The sequence below is a fragment of the Abramis brama genome, assembly GCF_963993115.1.
Source record: "Abramis brama genome assembly, chromosome: 14".
NCBI classification, from domain to species: Eukaryota; Metazoa; Chordata; class Actinopteri; order Cypriniformes; family Leuciscidae; genus Abramis; species Abramis brama.
The window spans coordinates 18,409,055-18,424,454 of record NC_139976.1 but is presented as its reverse complement, the minus strand read 5'-3'; the positions used below and the strand labels follow the sequence as shown (position 1 = coordinate 18,424,454).

The 15,400-nt window shown below is 36.6% G+C and overlaps 1 protein-coding gene across 1 annotated transcript; it reads left to right on the top strand.

Annotated features, from left to right (window-relative positions):
* Nucleotides 1-6,070: 6,070 nt before the first annotated feature.
* Nucleotides 6,071-14,022, top strand: LOC311095989 (uncharacterized protein). The gene is made up of 7 exons (XM_084134892.1): nt 6,071-6,438; nt 9,236-9,386; nt 9,718-9,849; nt 10,727-10,822; nt 10,928-10,960; nt 11,115-11,256; nt 12,337-14,022. The coding sequence occupies exons 2-7, from the start codon at nt 9,248-9,250 to the stop codon at nt 12,443-12,445; spliced, it is 651 nt and encodes a 216-aa protein (XP_083991018.1). The 5' UTR covers nt 6,071-6,438; nt 9,236-9,247; the 3' UTR covers nt 12,446-14,022.
* The last annotated feature ends 1,378 nt before the right edge of the window (nt 14,023-15,400 follow it).

Here is a 15,400-nt window from a genome sequence, read left to right as displayed (position 1 = left end):
AACAAACTGGATTTACACACCTGTCCAGAGCCACCCTGAATGTCGGATTGGAAGCCCTTCTGCCGGCGGAGTTCTCGCCACCTTTTGATAGCTTTTCTGATGTAAATTCAGGACTTCCTTCTCCTTTTCCCTATTCTTTGTTATTTGTTCATCAGAACGTCGTCTCTTTGGTCGTGTGTCGGCCATATCAAAATTCTCAAGAATATACAATTTTAACGTTAGTCGTTGTTAGGACATCTCTCCTCTAGCTAACTTCCCTCTTCATGCTTCTCTCTCCTCCACTCCACACACCCCCCTTCATGTGCACGCGCACTAACCCCCCAACCCCCCCACCCCCAAATTATTCTTGTTGGTTATTGGCTGGAACACTGTTTGTTATGTTTCGTGGTCCAGGCTGGGCCAGTTTGTTTTTCTTGCCGTTTGTGGAGCCTAGGCTGTCTACAGAGACAGCGTTTTTTTACAGTGTGTTCAGAGGACAGGCAGCTAGCGGATAGTGAGGAGATGTTTGCTGGATGTGACAAAAAATGTTTTGGCCTAAAAAATGCGTGACATCGCTTAGAGCACCTTTAAAGGTGGTCACAATACATCTGATCTACCATCAGCGGCTAACTGGATCATGTTAACTACTCAAAGTCAGACAGAGCTGAAAAAGACTGAAAGAGAACAAACATCTGCAGTATACGCTCTCATTATGCAAAACATATTAATAATAATTAGTATTACATTACATTTATGCAGAAAAGCTTTAATGCAAAGCAACTGACATGGCATTCAAGGCCTACATTGTTTTTAATCAATTCATGCATTAAACATGGCCCACCACAAAGAATGATACAATTTTATATATTTGCAAGAATATTTGCTTTATGAAAGAATTTTTAAGAGAACATTTGGAAATAATTTACACTATACCTCTTTAAAAAGTTTGGGGTCGGTGAGATTTTTAAATGCTTTTGAAAGAAGTCTCTTTATGCGTGCCAAAGCTGCATTTATTTAATCAAAATGCAATAAAAACAGTAAAATTGTGACATATACTTACAACTGAAAGTAACAATTTGCTGTTTTCATATATTTCAAAACATGATGTATTCCTGTGATTCATCAATTTTCACAAATCAAACCCATGACCCTGACCTTGCTAGCGCCACTCTGTTTTAGCCACAGGAAAAATAATATTAAATCTCAAGAGAGCATCTGCTTGCTTAACACACAGTCGGTTTACAGTAGCCTACGTCTGAGCGTAGGCTACAAATGAGTTTGTGTTTGGTCAGATGTGTGTAATGATCTATTGTCTCTGATTTGTCCGCTCTCTTCCTCCCCCATGTTCATACGCACACATCCATTCCCTCCTGCCCTCCTGGCTTCTGAGGGTTTGCGCCGACTCACTCGCTCGCAGCAGATTAGAACAATGTCACAGACAAATGAGCACAGCTGCCTGACCAGCACGCGCTCACAGCACTGTCTGCAGTGATTCTGTCTACCATCCGTCAGGCTGCAAAGACTATTCAACTCCAATCAATTGCATTCCAATGAGCTGTTTTGTAATCATATGCAAATTTGAATGACTGAGTTCACAAATAATTAGAGAATTATGCTTTTTTTATGGAGGACAGAAACTAAAACAAGTTAAAGCTGCAGTCCGTAACTTTTTTTGGGTTCAAAATTATCCAAAATAAATTTTTGAGCAAGTACATAACCAGCCAGTGTTCAAAACGGTAAGTTTGTAATAATGTTTTTAATTCCAGTGGTACTGGTGGATTTCCGCGGGAAATTCGAGCATGTCTTTGCGTCATTACGTCACATCTGTACACATAAAGAAGGTGTCTCGGCTAGTAGGCTATATTGCGTGTGAGGATGTTGGAGGTGGAGATTTATAGCCTTTTCTCGCAGCACTTGATATAATTAAACTTATCAATTTGATGGCGAAGAAAGGTTCAAATGAGTGGACAATCAATTTGACAACTGGAGATTCACCCGTTGTAAAATGCAAAAGACTTCGGACTTCGGAGTGGCTACAGGCCCATTGGAAAACAAGGAAACATATCGGAAGGGCTTTTGAAAGGTAAAAATTAGATTATATTTCAGTTTTAAATATGCATCTGATTACGGATATGCATGTTTGTATTTCAAAGAGAAACCGGGAACATTTATTTGTTGCTATGACTATTAGAAATTAGACTGCACAGAAATGGAAACTGAACTACAGGTAGCCCTAATACACATTAAATGTTGTCACTCAAAGCTGATGTTGTTAACATTAACAATTTGAGAAGTATAATTTGCACGTTTTGACGTGATATGATAAGCGATCGTTAGATCAGCGCGATTTACTGCAATGCTTTTTTCCCCTTAGTTGGTCAGAACAAAAGTGGATGTTACTAACTTGTTCAGATGACATTTTCCGGTCAAAATTCTTATGTTGGTCTTACTTCCAAAAAGTAGAATCTGTGATTGCGAATGACAGTAGGCCTATCCACACTGACGCGGTGACTGACAGCCGCACATTCTCCTCAAAACATTCATTCATCCGCACTGTTCCGTGCGGAGGCACAACCCACGTAAAGTTGATAATTCCGTGAATAACTGCAATTGCAGATTTCGAACAGAGATGGCGACAAAGAGGAAAAACTAAATTTATGGTTTAATAAAGTGAAATAAAGCCTCTAGTAAACATAGCTTGACGATACTTTGACGTTTTGTTCTACAACGTACAATGCACACACTCACACCCCAAGCTGTCTTAGGCTACGTTTTCAAAAATGAACATATCTGCATCAAAATTAACGTTTTCACTATGGGTCTGTGTAATTTACATTGTAGAACAAAACGTCAAAGTATAGTCAAGTTATGTTTACCACAGGCTTTATTTTACAAATAAATAAATAAATAAAACTCCAAAGGAAAAGCGCAAAGGGACCAGCAGCGAATTGGGCGAAACGGCTTCTCGAACAAGAAAAAAATAGGGCGGTACTTGATTTAGTAAATTCCTAAATTCAGTCTGTTCATCATATAAAGCGATCGTGTCTCTTCAGAAAATTTTGGACTAAACCACTCAATTCATATGAATTCGTTTTACAATCGATCTCTTTATGAATTTTTGAAGCATCAAAGTGGTAGTTGTGTAGCTGTCAACGGAGGGACAGAAAGCTCTCAAACTTCATCAAAGATCTTCATTTGTGTTCTGAAGATGAACAAAAGTCTTACGGGTTTGCACTGACTTGAGGGTGAGTAATTACTGAAAGAATTTTCATTTCTGAGTGAACTTTAAGTCTAATCCCAGAATAAAATGCATTTTGTAGCTGTTTTAACTGAAAGCAGCTTTCGCTGTCATATCTTAAAACATGTCAGTGCCAATGTTTTGTCTCAAGATTCATTTTAACTAAGGGCTACTCCTGCCTTAAAGGGTTAGTTCACCCAAAAATGAAAATTCTGTCAGTAATTACTCACCCTCATGTTGTTCCAACCGCGTAAGACCTTCGTTCATCTTTGGAACACAAATTAAGATATTTTTGATGAAATCTGAGAGCTGATCACTTCTCCATAGGCTGCTAGGTGACCGAAACTTGCTGGCCCAGAAAAGTTATTAAAGAGATCGTTAATATAGTCCAAGTGACTACAGTGGCTCAATCTTAAGTATATCAAGCGACGAGAATACTTTTTGTGCGCAAAAACAAACAAAAATAACGACTTTATTCCACTATTCATTTCCTTCTCTCTGGGCCTCTAGTTGGTTCACGTAGTGTTTTTGCGCAGCGCGTCTGTTACACGTCACCACGTAGGCTCACAATTGGCCGACGCTGGTCATGTGTGTGATGCGTGTTGACGTGCAACACAGACGCGCAGCGCAAAAACACTACGAGGCCCAGAGAGAAGGAAATGAATAGTGGAATAAAGTCGTTATTTTTGTTTGTTTTTGCGCACAAAAAGTATTCTCGTCGCTTGATATACTTAAGATTGAGCCACTGTAGTCACTTGGACTATATTAACGATCTCTTTAATAACTTTTCTGGGCCAGCAAGTTTCGGTCACCTAGCAGCCTATGGAGAAGTGATCAGCTCTCAGATTTCATCAAAAATATCTTAATTTGTGTTCCGAAGATGAACGAAGGTCTTACGCGGTTGGAACAACATGAGGGTGAGTAATTACTGAAAGAATTTTCATTTTTGGGTGAACTAACCCTTTAATCTAAATCCTGTTTGTGAAGCCAGACAGAATAAAGACTGCAGCAACTTTGAGCAGTGCAACAATATTTGCATCATTTCTTTCTGTTCCTTTGCACACTGATTTAGTCCCCCTTGCCCCTCCCACCCCAGTTCATCCCATTGCCTGTTCAAGCACCACCCCCCATACCCACCCCTGGTGATGTCATCATCCTAGATCACGTTTAGCACATGTGCCTGCAGCAGGGGTCTGTCTGTGACATATTATGCAATTCTATAGATAGAACAGAGAAAGAGAGTTGAAATAATACGATAGATCCGAGGATAATAGAGCAAAAGGAAGAGAAACGGTGGAAGTGGGGAGGAGGTTTGGACTGTTAATAATGGAGGGAGAAGGAAGGGTTATACAGGGGTTTGCAGTGCCGTCTCATGTGTCAGGTCTTTCATTCCCAATGCCCACTCACGGCTCAACTCCAGCTGCTTCCTCTTAAACAGGAAGTGGATATCGATGTTTCACAGACATGCTCAATGAGCACCAATGGACATATGTTTGGACACACACAGACACACATCATATATCGACCGTCTGAACAGAGCTCACAATGACTCCAACATTGGGAATACAGAATTTAATCAATTACTACCTTTCAATTCAGATCGATTCGCCTATACTAGAAATATCCTCAACACTTTTGTTTAGATCCTCAACAGGGTTACTATTGTTAAAACTATTAAAACTACCACTAAAACCATACAAAAAAAAACAAAAAAAACCCCACAAACAAACACATTTTCATTATGGAATAAAATAAACGTACAGAAAGCAAACAAACAATATGTATTTGTGTATTTCAGGCAACATTTCTTACATGTTTAAAGTTGAAGTAGGCCTAAAATAACTAAATAAATCTAAACTTTACGTAAAATTTTAACTAAAATGAAAACAGAAAATATAAAAAATAAAATCCAAAATATTAACAAAAACTAATAGTATATCAATGATACTAATCATAATAATAATATTCACTTAATATAATATTATTAATCTGACTGCATTGACACCATTGTATGAGAACTGAACTGAACTGAGCTGGACGATGACAGCATTGTATTTTTCAGAGTTGATGTACAGATAAATGAACTAAATTAATAACTAATGATTTTTACAATGGAAATGAATCAACACTGAACTGACTTCAGCTGGACAATGACACTATTTTCTTCTAGAGCTTCTGTAGCCGAAACAAACTTTGTTGTGTTATTTTCCTGTTATCACTGTAAACAATCTGTATTGTAAAAAGCACTATAAAAATAAAGGTGACTTGACTTGACAAAAATAACACTGCTTTAGACGCATTTTTCTAAACTAAGATAGTCTAGTGAATCTGTCAAAACAATCAATAGCCACTAAAGCAGATTTTATTTGTATATGGATTTCACTTATTTTAATTATAATTCAAGTTCACATTCAAAACCAAATTTGCAAATTCAAATGAAATCAGCAGTCCAGAACAGCTCTCTCACCACAGCGTTTACTCTGTCGCTGTGAAAGTCTGACCTCTACAGGTGACCGACAGGAAAGAATGAATCAACTCTTTATTTTAGTCAACTTCTTTTGGAACACTTTTCAATGAAGTGTGTCCTAATTAAAGGTAACAAGATGTCGCTTAAAAAACACCTGAAATAAATTGTCGAAATGAAACAATAATTTATGTTATGACCTAAGAATAAATGATGCGCTCGTGCTTTTTCATGTGTTTCCTCATCAATTAAAAATGCTTTTAAACCAGATACAGTCAAACAAGGAAGAGCTTATTCATGTTACAAGCAAGTAACCATTTACCATACACATACAAACCAGTTTACAGTCAGAACGTCACCCCTTACTGCATATTTGATTATGAAAATTCATTCAAACCAATATGAAAATCGCATCGTTTCTTTGTTTAGCTCTCACAACAGAAACGGTGAAGGATAGGTGAATATTATCTGAGCGATTGGATGTCATTTACTGTGAAGCTTTCTGCAATATTTTATGATTATTCATTTTATTTTTGTTATTTATGTCATCTGATATTATCACTGACATTCACACCAATATGAGGATTAAGGCATAAGGAGTTATGGGGAAATATTCAAAGACTGCAAAATGCTCCAGCATCAGGAGAACTGCTGAAGAAGGACTGAGAGAGGAATAAAAAAAACCCGGCTTCAACATTTCCAGGACTGGAGCTGGACTCTGACTCGCCAAACAAACACAATATCCTATTGCCTACAGGTAATGTGATGTGCCCAACATTTAGATATTAAACCGTTTTCATTTTATGATCAATGTTTTTCAGTAATTTCACTTTAATGACAATTAATAGGTCATTTTCATTGGCATTAAAGTGAAATAGCTGAACATAAATATACAAGCTTGATAAAAATTTCAGATGGCACTTAGAGGCTTTTGCATCTTAAGTCTTTATATATTTCATGTTCAGTTTTCAGTGTATCAGGCACCGTTTATGATGGACATAAGCATCCACAAGCATTTGCATCTGAAGTCTTCATATACACATACTGTTTGTACAATGTAATGACGCACACAAATGCCCAAACACCTTGTTGCTTTATTTAAAAAAAGTGAAAATCTACATCAATATCTAATTTTTTTTAATTTTTTTTTATGCTTTTGGTTTGTTTAAAATTCAGTGCAACATGTAAACAATATAGATATTCACTTTCACAGTCCTGGCAAATTTAAAAATGTGCATTTATAATATTTAAGTAACAGATTTCGTAAAAATTTCATCACAAAATGTTCTAATTTCTTCAAAGATTAAAAAAAAGTCTGTCTGCTGCAGGTTAAAGGGACATTGACATTTCTGGTAAGCATGATTGTGATCAAAAGAAGGTCAATTGACTAAAAATAGCAACAGTGTATTACACAGAAGATCAAAATGTTGATTGCATATTTTTGGCCTTTACTGTACATTCTTGAGCAGCAGTGAAGTGAAGGCAATGATGAATGAGAATGCCTGAGTTGCATAATTCAGAAATGATCTATATCACACAACCGCAAAGAATTCAATGGAATTTGGCCGGGAAATGTTTATGGCATATTTGTTTGGCAAAAGCAAATTTTCACTCAATAAAATATCACTTTAGATTCCAAAGTCTTGTAGGCATTTTACAAGTTGTTGTTGTACAATGTTGTTGACTAGTATTAATATTAATATTAAAGTTTGAAAATGTGTGGATTTCTGCATTGATTATTAGGGCTGCACGATCAATCGATTTATATCACTATGTGCGATGTCAAGTATAGGGATAGTTGATCTGTACGGACAAGGCACCACGGTTGGAAATGCACGATTCTTGGGTTAATTGCAAAGTTTAACCATCATAGTGTGAAAGTTTATCATTTGCACATGGTTTAGGTCCATTCAAGCAATTTAAAACCATTGGAGCGCAAGAAGACATGAAAGAAAACTCATTTCGGAACTCAGAATTCGGTATTCTTCCGCCTCTATTTATGCTTGCATACACGCAAAATAACATTAAAATACCCGTCTCAGCAAGTATCCTCGTAAACACAGTCACATATGGCTTACGTGAATGTAAACAAATGAGAAAGAAAACAGATGCATATCAATATGGATTAAGAGCTTTAGCTCTTAAAGTGACAGCAGCCTAAAAACCTGCTGCTGTCTGTCACTAATGTTAATCAAACAACAAAATACAAAGAGAAAATCACTTTTGTTGCGTTAACAAAGATTAATTGTTTAATTAATACAGTGAAGACTATGCAGTGTGTCTTTACATTTGATTATTCAATGAATACTGTTAGACTGTTTACTGAAAAACTTAAAGCACTGTTTATTTCATTTGTATCTTTGTTCTATTGCATTTATCTCATGGTTGTACTTTATTTTTTTATTTTCTACACAGACGCACTCCCCTACAAAATCACCTCAATCATTCTAGAATGATTAATTCTTTCCATATAGAGCTTTTCCAATTATCTGGTCAAATCGTAATATATATATAGCAGAAAAACTAAATTGCAATGTCAGTTTTTTCAAATATCGTGCAGCCCTAGTAATTACTCATAAAGACAAACGCAATCTGACTTACTAATACACACAAACAGACATTGGGTGATTATTCAGAGAAAATAAGTGAACCAAAAGTAACCTCCAAAAGGTAAATTGGAGTAAATTAAGGAGATGAGATTGGAAGTGTTGGTCACGCAGGTGCCCTGCCATTTAAATAAAGGCACAAAAAAAGGTTACTAATAAATCTGTTCTCAAGAAAGATTGGCTATAACACAGGACCCTAAAACACAAAGCTACAAAAGCTTTTCTAAAGACCTGGGAGTTCATAAATCCCTGTCAACAAATGTGGAAAATTCTGGACTGTTGCTTCTCTCCCCAGGAGTGGGAATCCTGAAAAGATCACTAAGAACATAATGAACAATCCTGAAAGAGGTGAGAAAGAATCCAAGGACAACAGCAAAAGACCTTCAGAAACTCTACAAACTGCTATAGTCATTGTTCATGTGTCCGACATCAGAAAAAACACTGAACAAAACATGGTTTATGAAAGGACAACGCATAGGAAACCACTGCAGTCTAAAGCAGGTGTGTCTCAAGTTTGGCACCTGGATATTCCATAATGCTTCTGGGAAAATGTTCTTTGGACTTCTGAGATGAAAGCTGAACTTTTTGGCAAAAATACACAACCCTTTTTTTTAGAGGAAAAAAGTGTTTGATGGAGGATTTTCTGCTGAAGAAGGATCCTCAAGTTCCTAAATTCAAGGGTTCACTTACTTAACAATTGTGTTAATAGTATAGTCATATTGTGTTTGTCAACAAGCGTGACTTAAATTAAAATCAGACCACTTTTTTTTTTTTTTTTTGGAGTAAACAATGCAGAAATCCAGATCATTTTTAAATGGCTTGCTAACCTATTATTGCGGCTGCAAATCCACAGAAGGCTGCAAATGAAGAACAGTTGGACTCTGTGGTCGTTCTCTTATGTAAAAATGTACAAATTAGATTGTAAAACAGATGTAATTTGGCCTGCAGGGAGGCAATAATATGACCACAGTGCTGCCACAGGGCTCTGAACAGGATGAAGAAACCACAGACCTGTGGAACATCCTCTTCAGACGACAACACCTCCAAAACCGGCTTCAGTTTCTACAGGAGATCCAAAAGAGGAACTCCAAAATAGAAGGTAACTCTTTAGAAAGAATGCTGATGATGAAGAAACGACTGACCATTAAATAATAACAATAAATTGGACCTTGATTAGTTTGATCAATGGGAGCATTACTGGAGGTATTCAGAATAGGAACATCAACATGTGGCTTTTTCCCTGCACAATAAAACATGCAAACAATGGAGTGCAATTACTCGTTCTCTCTTACTAAAGGAGCTACACCTTTGCCAGGAAATGAGCATTCAAATTGCAATGAATTCACCCTTGTCATTCATCTTCACTTACATTTGACTAGTTAGTAAAAACAATCATTTGGTTGTTTTACCTTTTTTTTTTTTGCTTTTAGGAAACCTTGCAAACGAAGAGGGCCCTTCAGAACTGGACAAAATAGAGGAGGAGTTGAAGTTACTGGAGCAAAAACAGAAGGATCTTGTTCGGAAAAAAAGCCAACGTTTCACAGCACAGTTCACAGACAATGGCATGTGTCTCTAGATGATTCAAAATAAAGTTAAAAACATAAAGGCAGAAACAGGCTTGTGCAAAATCTCATGATTTCTTATATTCATATACATATTCAGAACATTGGACATTTTAATGAAACAATGTGCTTTTAAAGGGTTAGTTCACCCAAAAATGAAAATTCTGTCAGTGATTACTCACCCTCATGTTGTTGTTCCAACCCCGTAAGACTTTCGTTCATCTTCAGAACACAAATTAAGATATTTTTGGCTCACTCCTTCATAGGCTGATATGGGATCGAAACTTGCTACTTGTTGTACGTCAGAACGTAGGCTCACTATTGGCCCGCATCACACACATGACCAGCGTCGGCCAATAGTGAGCCTACGTTCTGACGTACAACACAGAAGCGCTGCGCTATTATACTACATGAACTCACTCTGAGGCCCACACAGAAGAAAACGAATAGTTGAATAAACATTTTTTTTTTCGCACAAAAAGTATTCTCGTCACTTGATAAACTTATGGTTGAGCCACTGTAGTCACTTGGACTATTTTAACGATGTCTTTACTAACTTTTCTGGGCCGGCAAGTTTCGATCCCATAGAAGCCTATGGAGGAGTGAGTCAGCTCTCAGATTTCATCAAAAATATCTTAATTTGTGTTCCGAAGATGAACGAAAGTCTTACGGGGTTGGAACAACATGAGGGTGAGTAATTACTGACAGAATTTTCAGTTTTGGGTGAACTAACCCTTTAAGAAAAAAAAAATAGGTACACTAGATACACAAAAAGCATTATGTTACTATTTCTTTTATGGATCATTTCCAGTCATTAGTATGCAAATGTAACGTTATTTATCTTGTGTTATCTTGTATGGCATACTCTCTGTGACAGATACGATTCAGACTCCAGTCCAAGGACTCTACATTCTTCCCATTTCTCCAACAGAAATTATGTCTCCTGTCATTGCTCTGCAAGTGGAAAAAACAGGTAAAATAATATGTTGCAAATGTAACATGAATTATTTTGTATGATATACTCACTATGTCAGATGGAAAAGCTCCACAATCCACATTCTTACCATTTCACCTACAGAAACTATTTCCTCTATCAATGAAGAAAACACAGGTAAGAAAATACTTTTCGGCTATGTTGCACAATCTTCACAACTGACACGCTGCAGGGCAAATACCTCTTGACAAATGTCTTGGATTAAGATGGCCATAGAATTTGTTTGCATATGGTGAAAAAATAACAAAATTAACGTGTTTCGCCTTCCCAGAGACCACAGTAAACCTTGACGATGTCACCACGTCCCCTGCCAAAGTGAAATGCCCTTCTTGCCATAAGACTGTCACCACTGAGATTCGCTATAAAGTGGGCAGCAATGCCTTCCTCTTTTGCTGTCTCTTATCTGTGGTGGGGTGAGTATCTACTCTACAGTGAAGAATCAATCCCTGACCGAGCAAGAGTGCTGTTGTTCCGAATATAGCAAGTAATAACAGTCGTGTTGATATTCAGACTAACAGCACGACTGCGAATGTAATATAGTTTTAATGTAGGGTAAAAACTCACGTTTTATTCAGTTTTGCCAGTTCATGTCTATTTTTGCTCCGTCAATGGAAATAGTTAGACGGGAAAAAAAACACAGCAGAAGTAAACGTTGTGCATCACATCGTCGACGCAGAGCAACACAAACAGGCTGAATTAATGTTTTCATCCAAATCGATTGGATGATTCAACGACTCACTCAAAGACAGTCAGTCACTTGGAATATTTCACACAAAAATGAAAATTCTGTCATCATTCCCTCATGTTGTTTCAAACCTATGTGACTTACTTTCTTCTGTGGAAAACAAAAGAAAAAATGTTTTTAAAAATCTGGGTAACTAAACAGACATTTCTTCGAATAATGTTTCACAGAATGAAGATGTTCAAATAGATTTGTAAAGACATGAGGGTGAGTAAATGAGGACAGAATTTTCATTTTATTCACTATCCCTTTAATTTGTTGCTGAATGAATCAGTTTTTCTTGAACAAATCGATTTGATGAATGATTCAAAGACTCATTTGTCACCACTTACTTATGTATCAATGTAACCAGCAGAAAGAATCATGAAAAATCCCCATCACTGATGATGGACAGACTGACAGTCAGTCTGGAACGCAAACACAGACAAGCAGAGTCATACAAAGTAAAATAGTGAGGTTTCTAAAGCTATGGAAGCCTTGTTTACTGTAATTAGACTTTTGCAGTTTGATACAAGCTCCGAACACTGATCTGGCTTCGAAACACTAACTGTGTGAATATGATTCAAGAACCAATACTCTTGTTGTTATTCCTCACATGTACATGTTGTTTTGTTCATTATTGAATAACAGTTCTTCATTATTCAAGGAGTTCCTCTCTAGTGAATCTGCTAAGCAGGCAATTTAACAAAATTTCTACAATGCCAGAATAGCAAACAACATTTTCATTGTCATTTTTTTGTTTCTGGCACAGGTGTCTGGCCGGATGTTGCCTGATCCCCTTCTGTATGGATCGCTTCAAAGATGTCACCCACATTTGTCCGTCCTGCCACAAAGACATCTGTGCAGTACATAGGATTTGAGCATTATGTTCCTGATCTGTGATACAGAGACTGTAAAGACATCAGAAGAGCCTGAACACAAGACACTGTCAGGGCTGTTTGAGCCTGTTTTTCAGAGAAAGGGATTTTTATATCTATTCTATTGACAGAATTGTTTGGGAAGTCAATGTAGGCTTTGAGATGTGGCGAAACTATAAACAAATTAATTCAACCGTAGTCAAGCAATTAATAACTGTGCTAATGGCCACCAGTCATTTGTATTAACCTCTTCCAATAGACATGCTTTTAGGGTGATATAGTCAGTCATGAGTAGTCATGGAAGAAGTACACAAATCGTGTAGCATATTGGCTCATTTTGAGTCTGGTATGACCAAATCAATGTTTTTTTTTAACCACTCAAGACTCATTCCTAAAAGATTGAAACAGAGTTGTTTGCTATTATACAGTTGAATGGGTTAAACTTAGTGTGAATCACTTTAACTAGTTGAAAAGATTAATTAATCAACTGAACATCACTATCACGCTTTGGAGTGGGTCTTTATTTCTTCATTTCATTTTTTTGAAATGTAGTGCATTAAAAGTTTCCCCAAAATGAAAATACTTCTAAGTACCAATATTTGAAATATATACAGGCATGAACAATGTGGACAGTAACAATGATCTGGATAACAATCCAAGCCCTTGAGACATTAGATGTTTATCAACCTAATGTCTTTTTTTATATTCAAATTGAAATGGTCAGGTTATTCTCTTAATATATCACTAGTTTTCATTTATGTAATAGTCAGCTAAATGAGCCATAAGGACAGTTATAGGAAATATATTGTATTAAATGTCACTATTTTTGTACATGAAACTTTCTAAATACATGAAGGAAGACCCTTGAAAGAGTCCAATTACAATTTGAAAAGATGTGTCATAGCCTATATATTCAGAATAGAAAAACATATCTTGTGGCAAATAAACAATAACAGACACAGTTTCTGCATGTCATTCCTCTGATATATTTAAGAGACTCTAAAACATCCTTTATGACAGTATTTTCACAATACATACATTTTCATTGACACGTGATGGCGTATATACTCATATCTTTAAAACGATTCACAAAATATAGCTCATGGATGCGCCAGACATGTATAAAAATATGTATTACATCCATTAAAATATATACACAATGTGCAAAACATATGGCATACAAATGATGATTGATCTCCCGCTTTGGAGGATGTTCAAAGGCGGCGGGAAATATCGCCCAGTGTCATCACCACTGATACATAATATACATTTAATATTTGATAAAGAGCATGACATCTAGATGAGTCCAGCAGACGTTGTTGAAAATGAGGAACTAGGAATCCTAAATCTACATGAAGCTTGACAGGAGCTGAGCTTTGACATCCTAAATGGCAAAAACACAAGCCACGGGTAACTAGATCTGTCACAACAGGCGTCCATGCAAATAGATGGTGTAAAACTGAAGTGATGCTCTGACATCTCATCTACTGCATATACTGTATACAATACAGCACTGTATATAAAATGCAAGTTATTGCTTTACTCTCCAACTGCACTATTAAACAGAAGAAGGGACACTTGTATTGACTTCATCTCTAACTTTTTTACAATCAACTAAATTAAATACAGATTAAAAAAAAGAAAACCACCTACAATAACCTAAAAAAGTTTGGGATCAGTAAGATTTTTCAAAGAGGTATCCTCTGCTCACAGGAGCTGCATTTATTTGATCAGCCTTTACTGTAATAATATTTCACAATATTACTATTTTAAATCACTTTAAATAACCCATGATGGCATTACTCAAGTCTTCACTGTCACCGATCCTTCAGGATATGATAATCAATCTAATATGCTGATTTGGCATTATTATCAAAGTTAAAAACAGTTGTGCTGATGAATATTTTTGAGGATTTTTTCAGGATTCTTTGATGAGCAGAAAGTTCAAAAGAACAGCATTTATTTGAAATACTTTGTAACATTGTAAATGTCTTATACTGTAACTTTTGATCAATTTAATGCATCCTTGCTGAATTAAGGTATTCATTTCTATAAAAAAAAACTGACCCCAAACTTACTTCATCTACATGAAGTGGCATAGTACAATATTTGGCCTCTTTGGTCATTCGAACCGTTAAGTTTTAATCCCACAGAAGCTCTAAAACACAAGAGGCATCGCATGATGGAAACCTAGGTCAGTGTATCCTATTCTTTCTCCTTCACTTGCTTGTCAGAAAAATAGTATGATAGGGTACATCAAAATTGCATCAGGCTGCATTATAACAGCAGTCAGTAATGCCAAAAACGCCTCCGAACAGTCAGACAAATGCATTATTCCTTATCGGACTACATTTGTCCCCATAGCTATAGCAGTGAATGATTATACTAGTTGAGACTAGTATTTGGCATTTTTTCGTCCCTGGAGAGGCCACAATTTGGACAGTATGCAGAGCAAACAGTACAAAGCCTTAAAAACAAAGCAGACGGACATCGATAATCATCCGACTTCTGAGCAGACAACGCGTAAAACTGAAGGTTTTTTCTTTTGAGCAGTTCATCACTGCGGCAGGAAAGTGCTAATATACAAATAACATGTATAACTGAAACCCCTTTGGATCAAACAAAAACTCGCTTCACATCTGAGAGAGGCGAGTTCAAAGCCAGTGGACACGTATTGCCTCGCTGAATGGAAAGGAGTCACGTCAGAGCAGGATATATACATATGAATAAAAAGATTTTTTCCAAAGAAAAGCATAGATACAAGGGCTAAACAGAAGAAAAACAAGAGGAAGTTTCTCTGAAAGATATCAAATCAATTTGATTATTCACATGCTGCCAAGATATTTGCATATATACATAATGTTGTTCGTTTACACAGATATTTCATTTGGATGGTCTTATTTTCGAACAGTGTAACAAGCAGTAAAACAGACAGAGACACTCCAGCATACAAACACA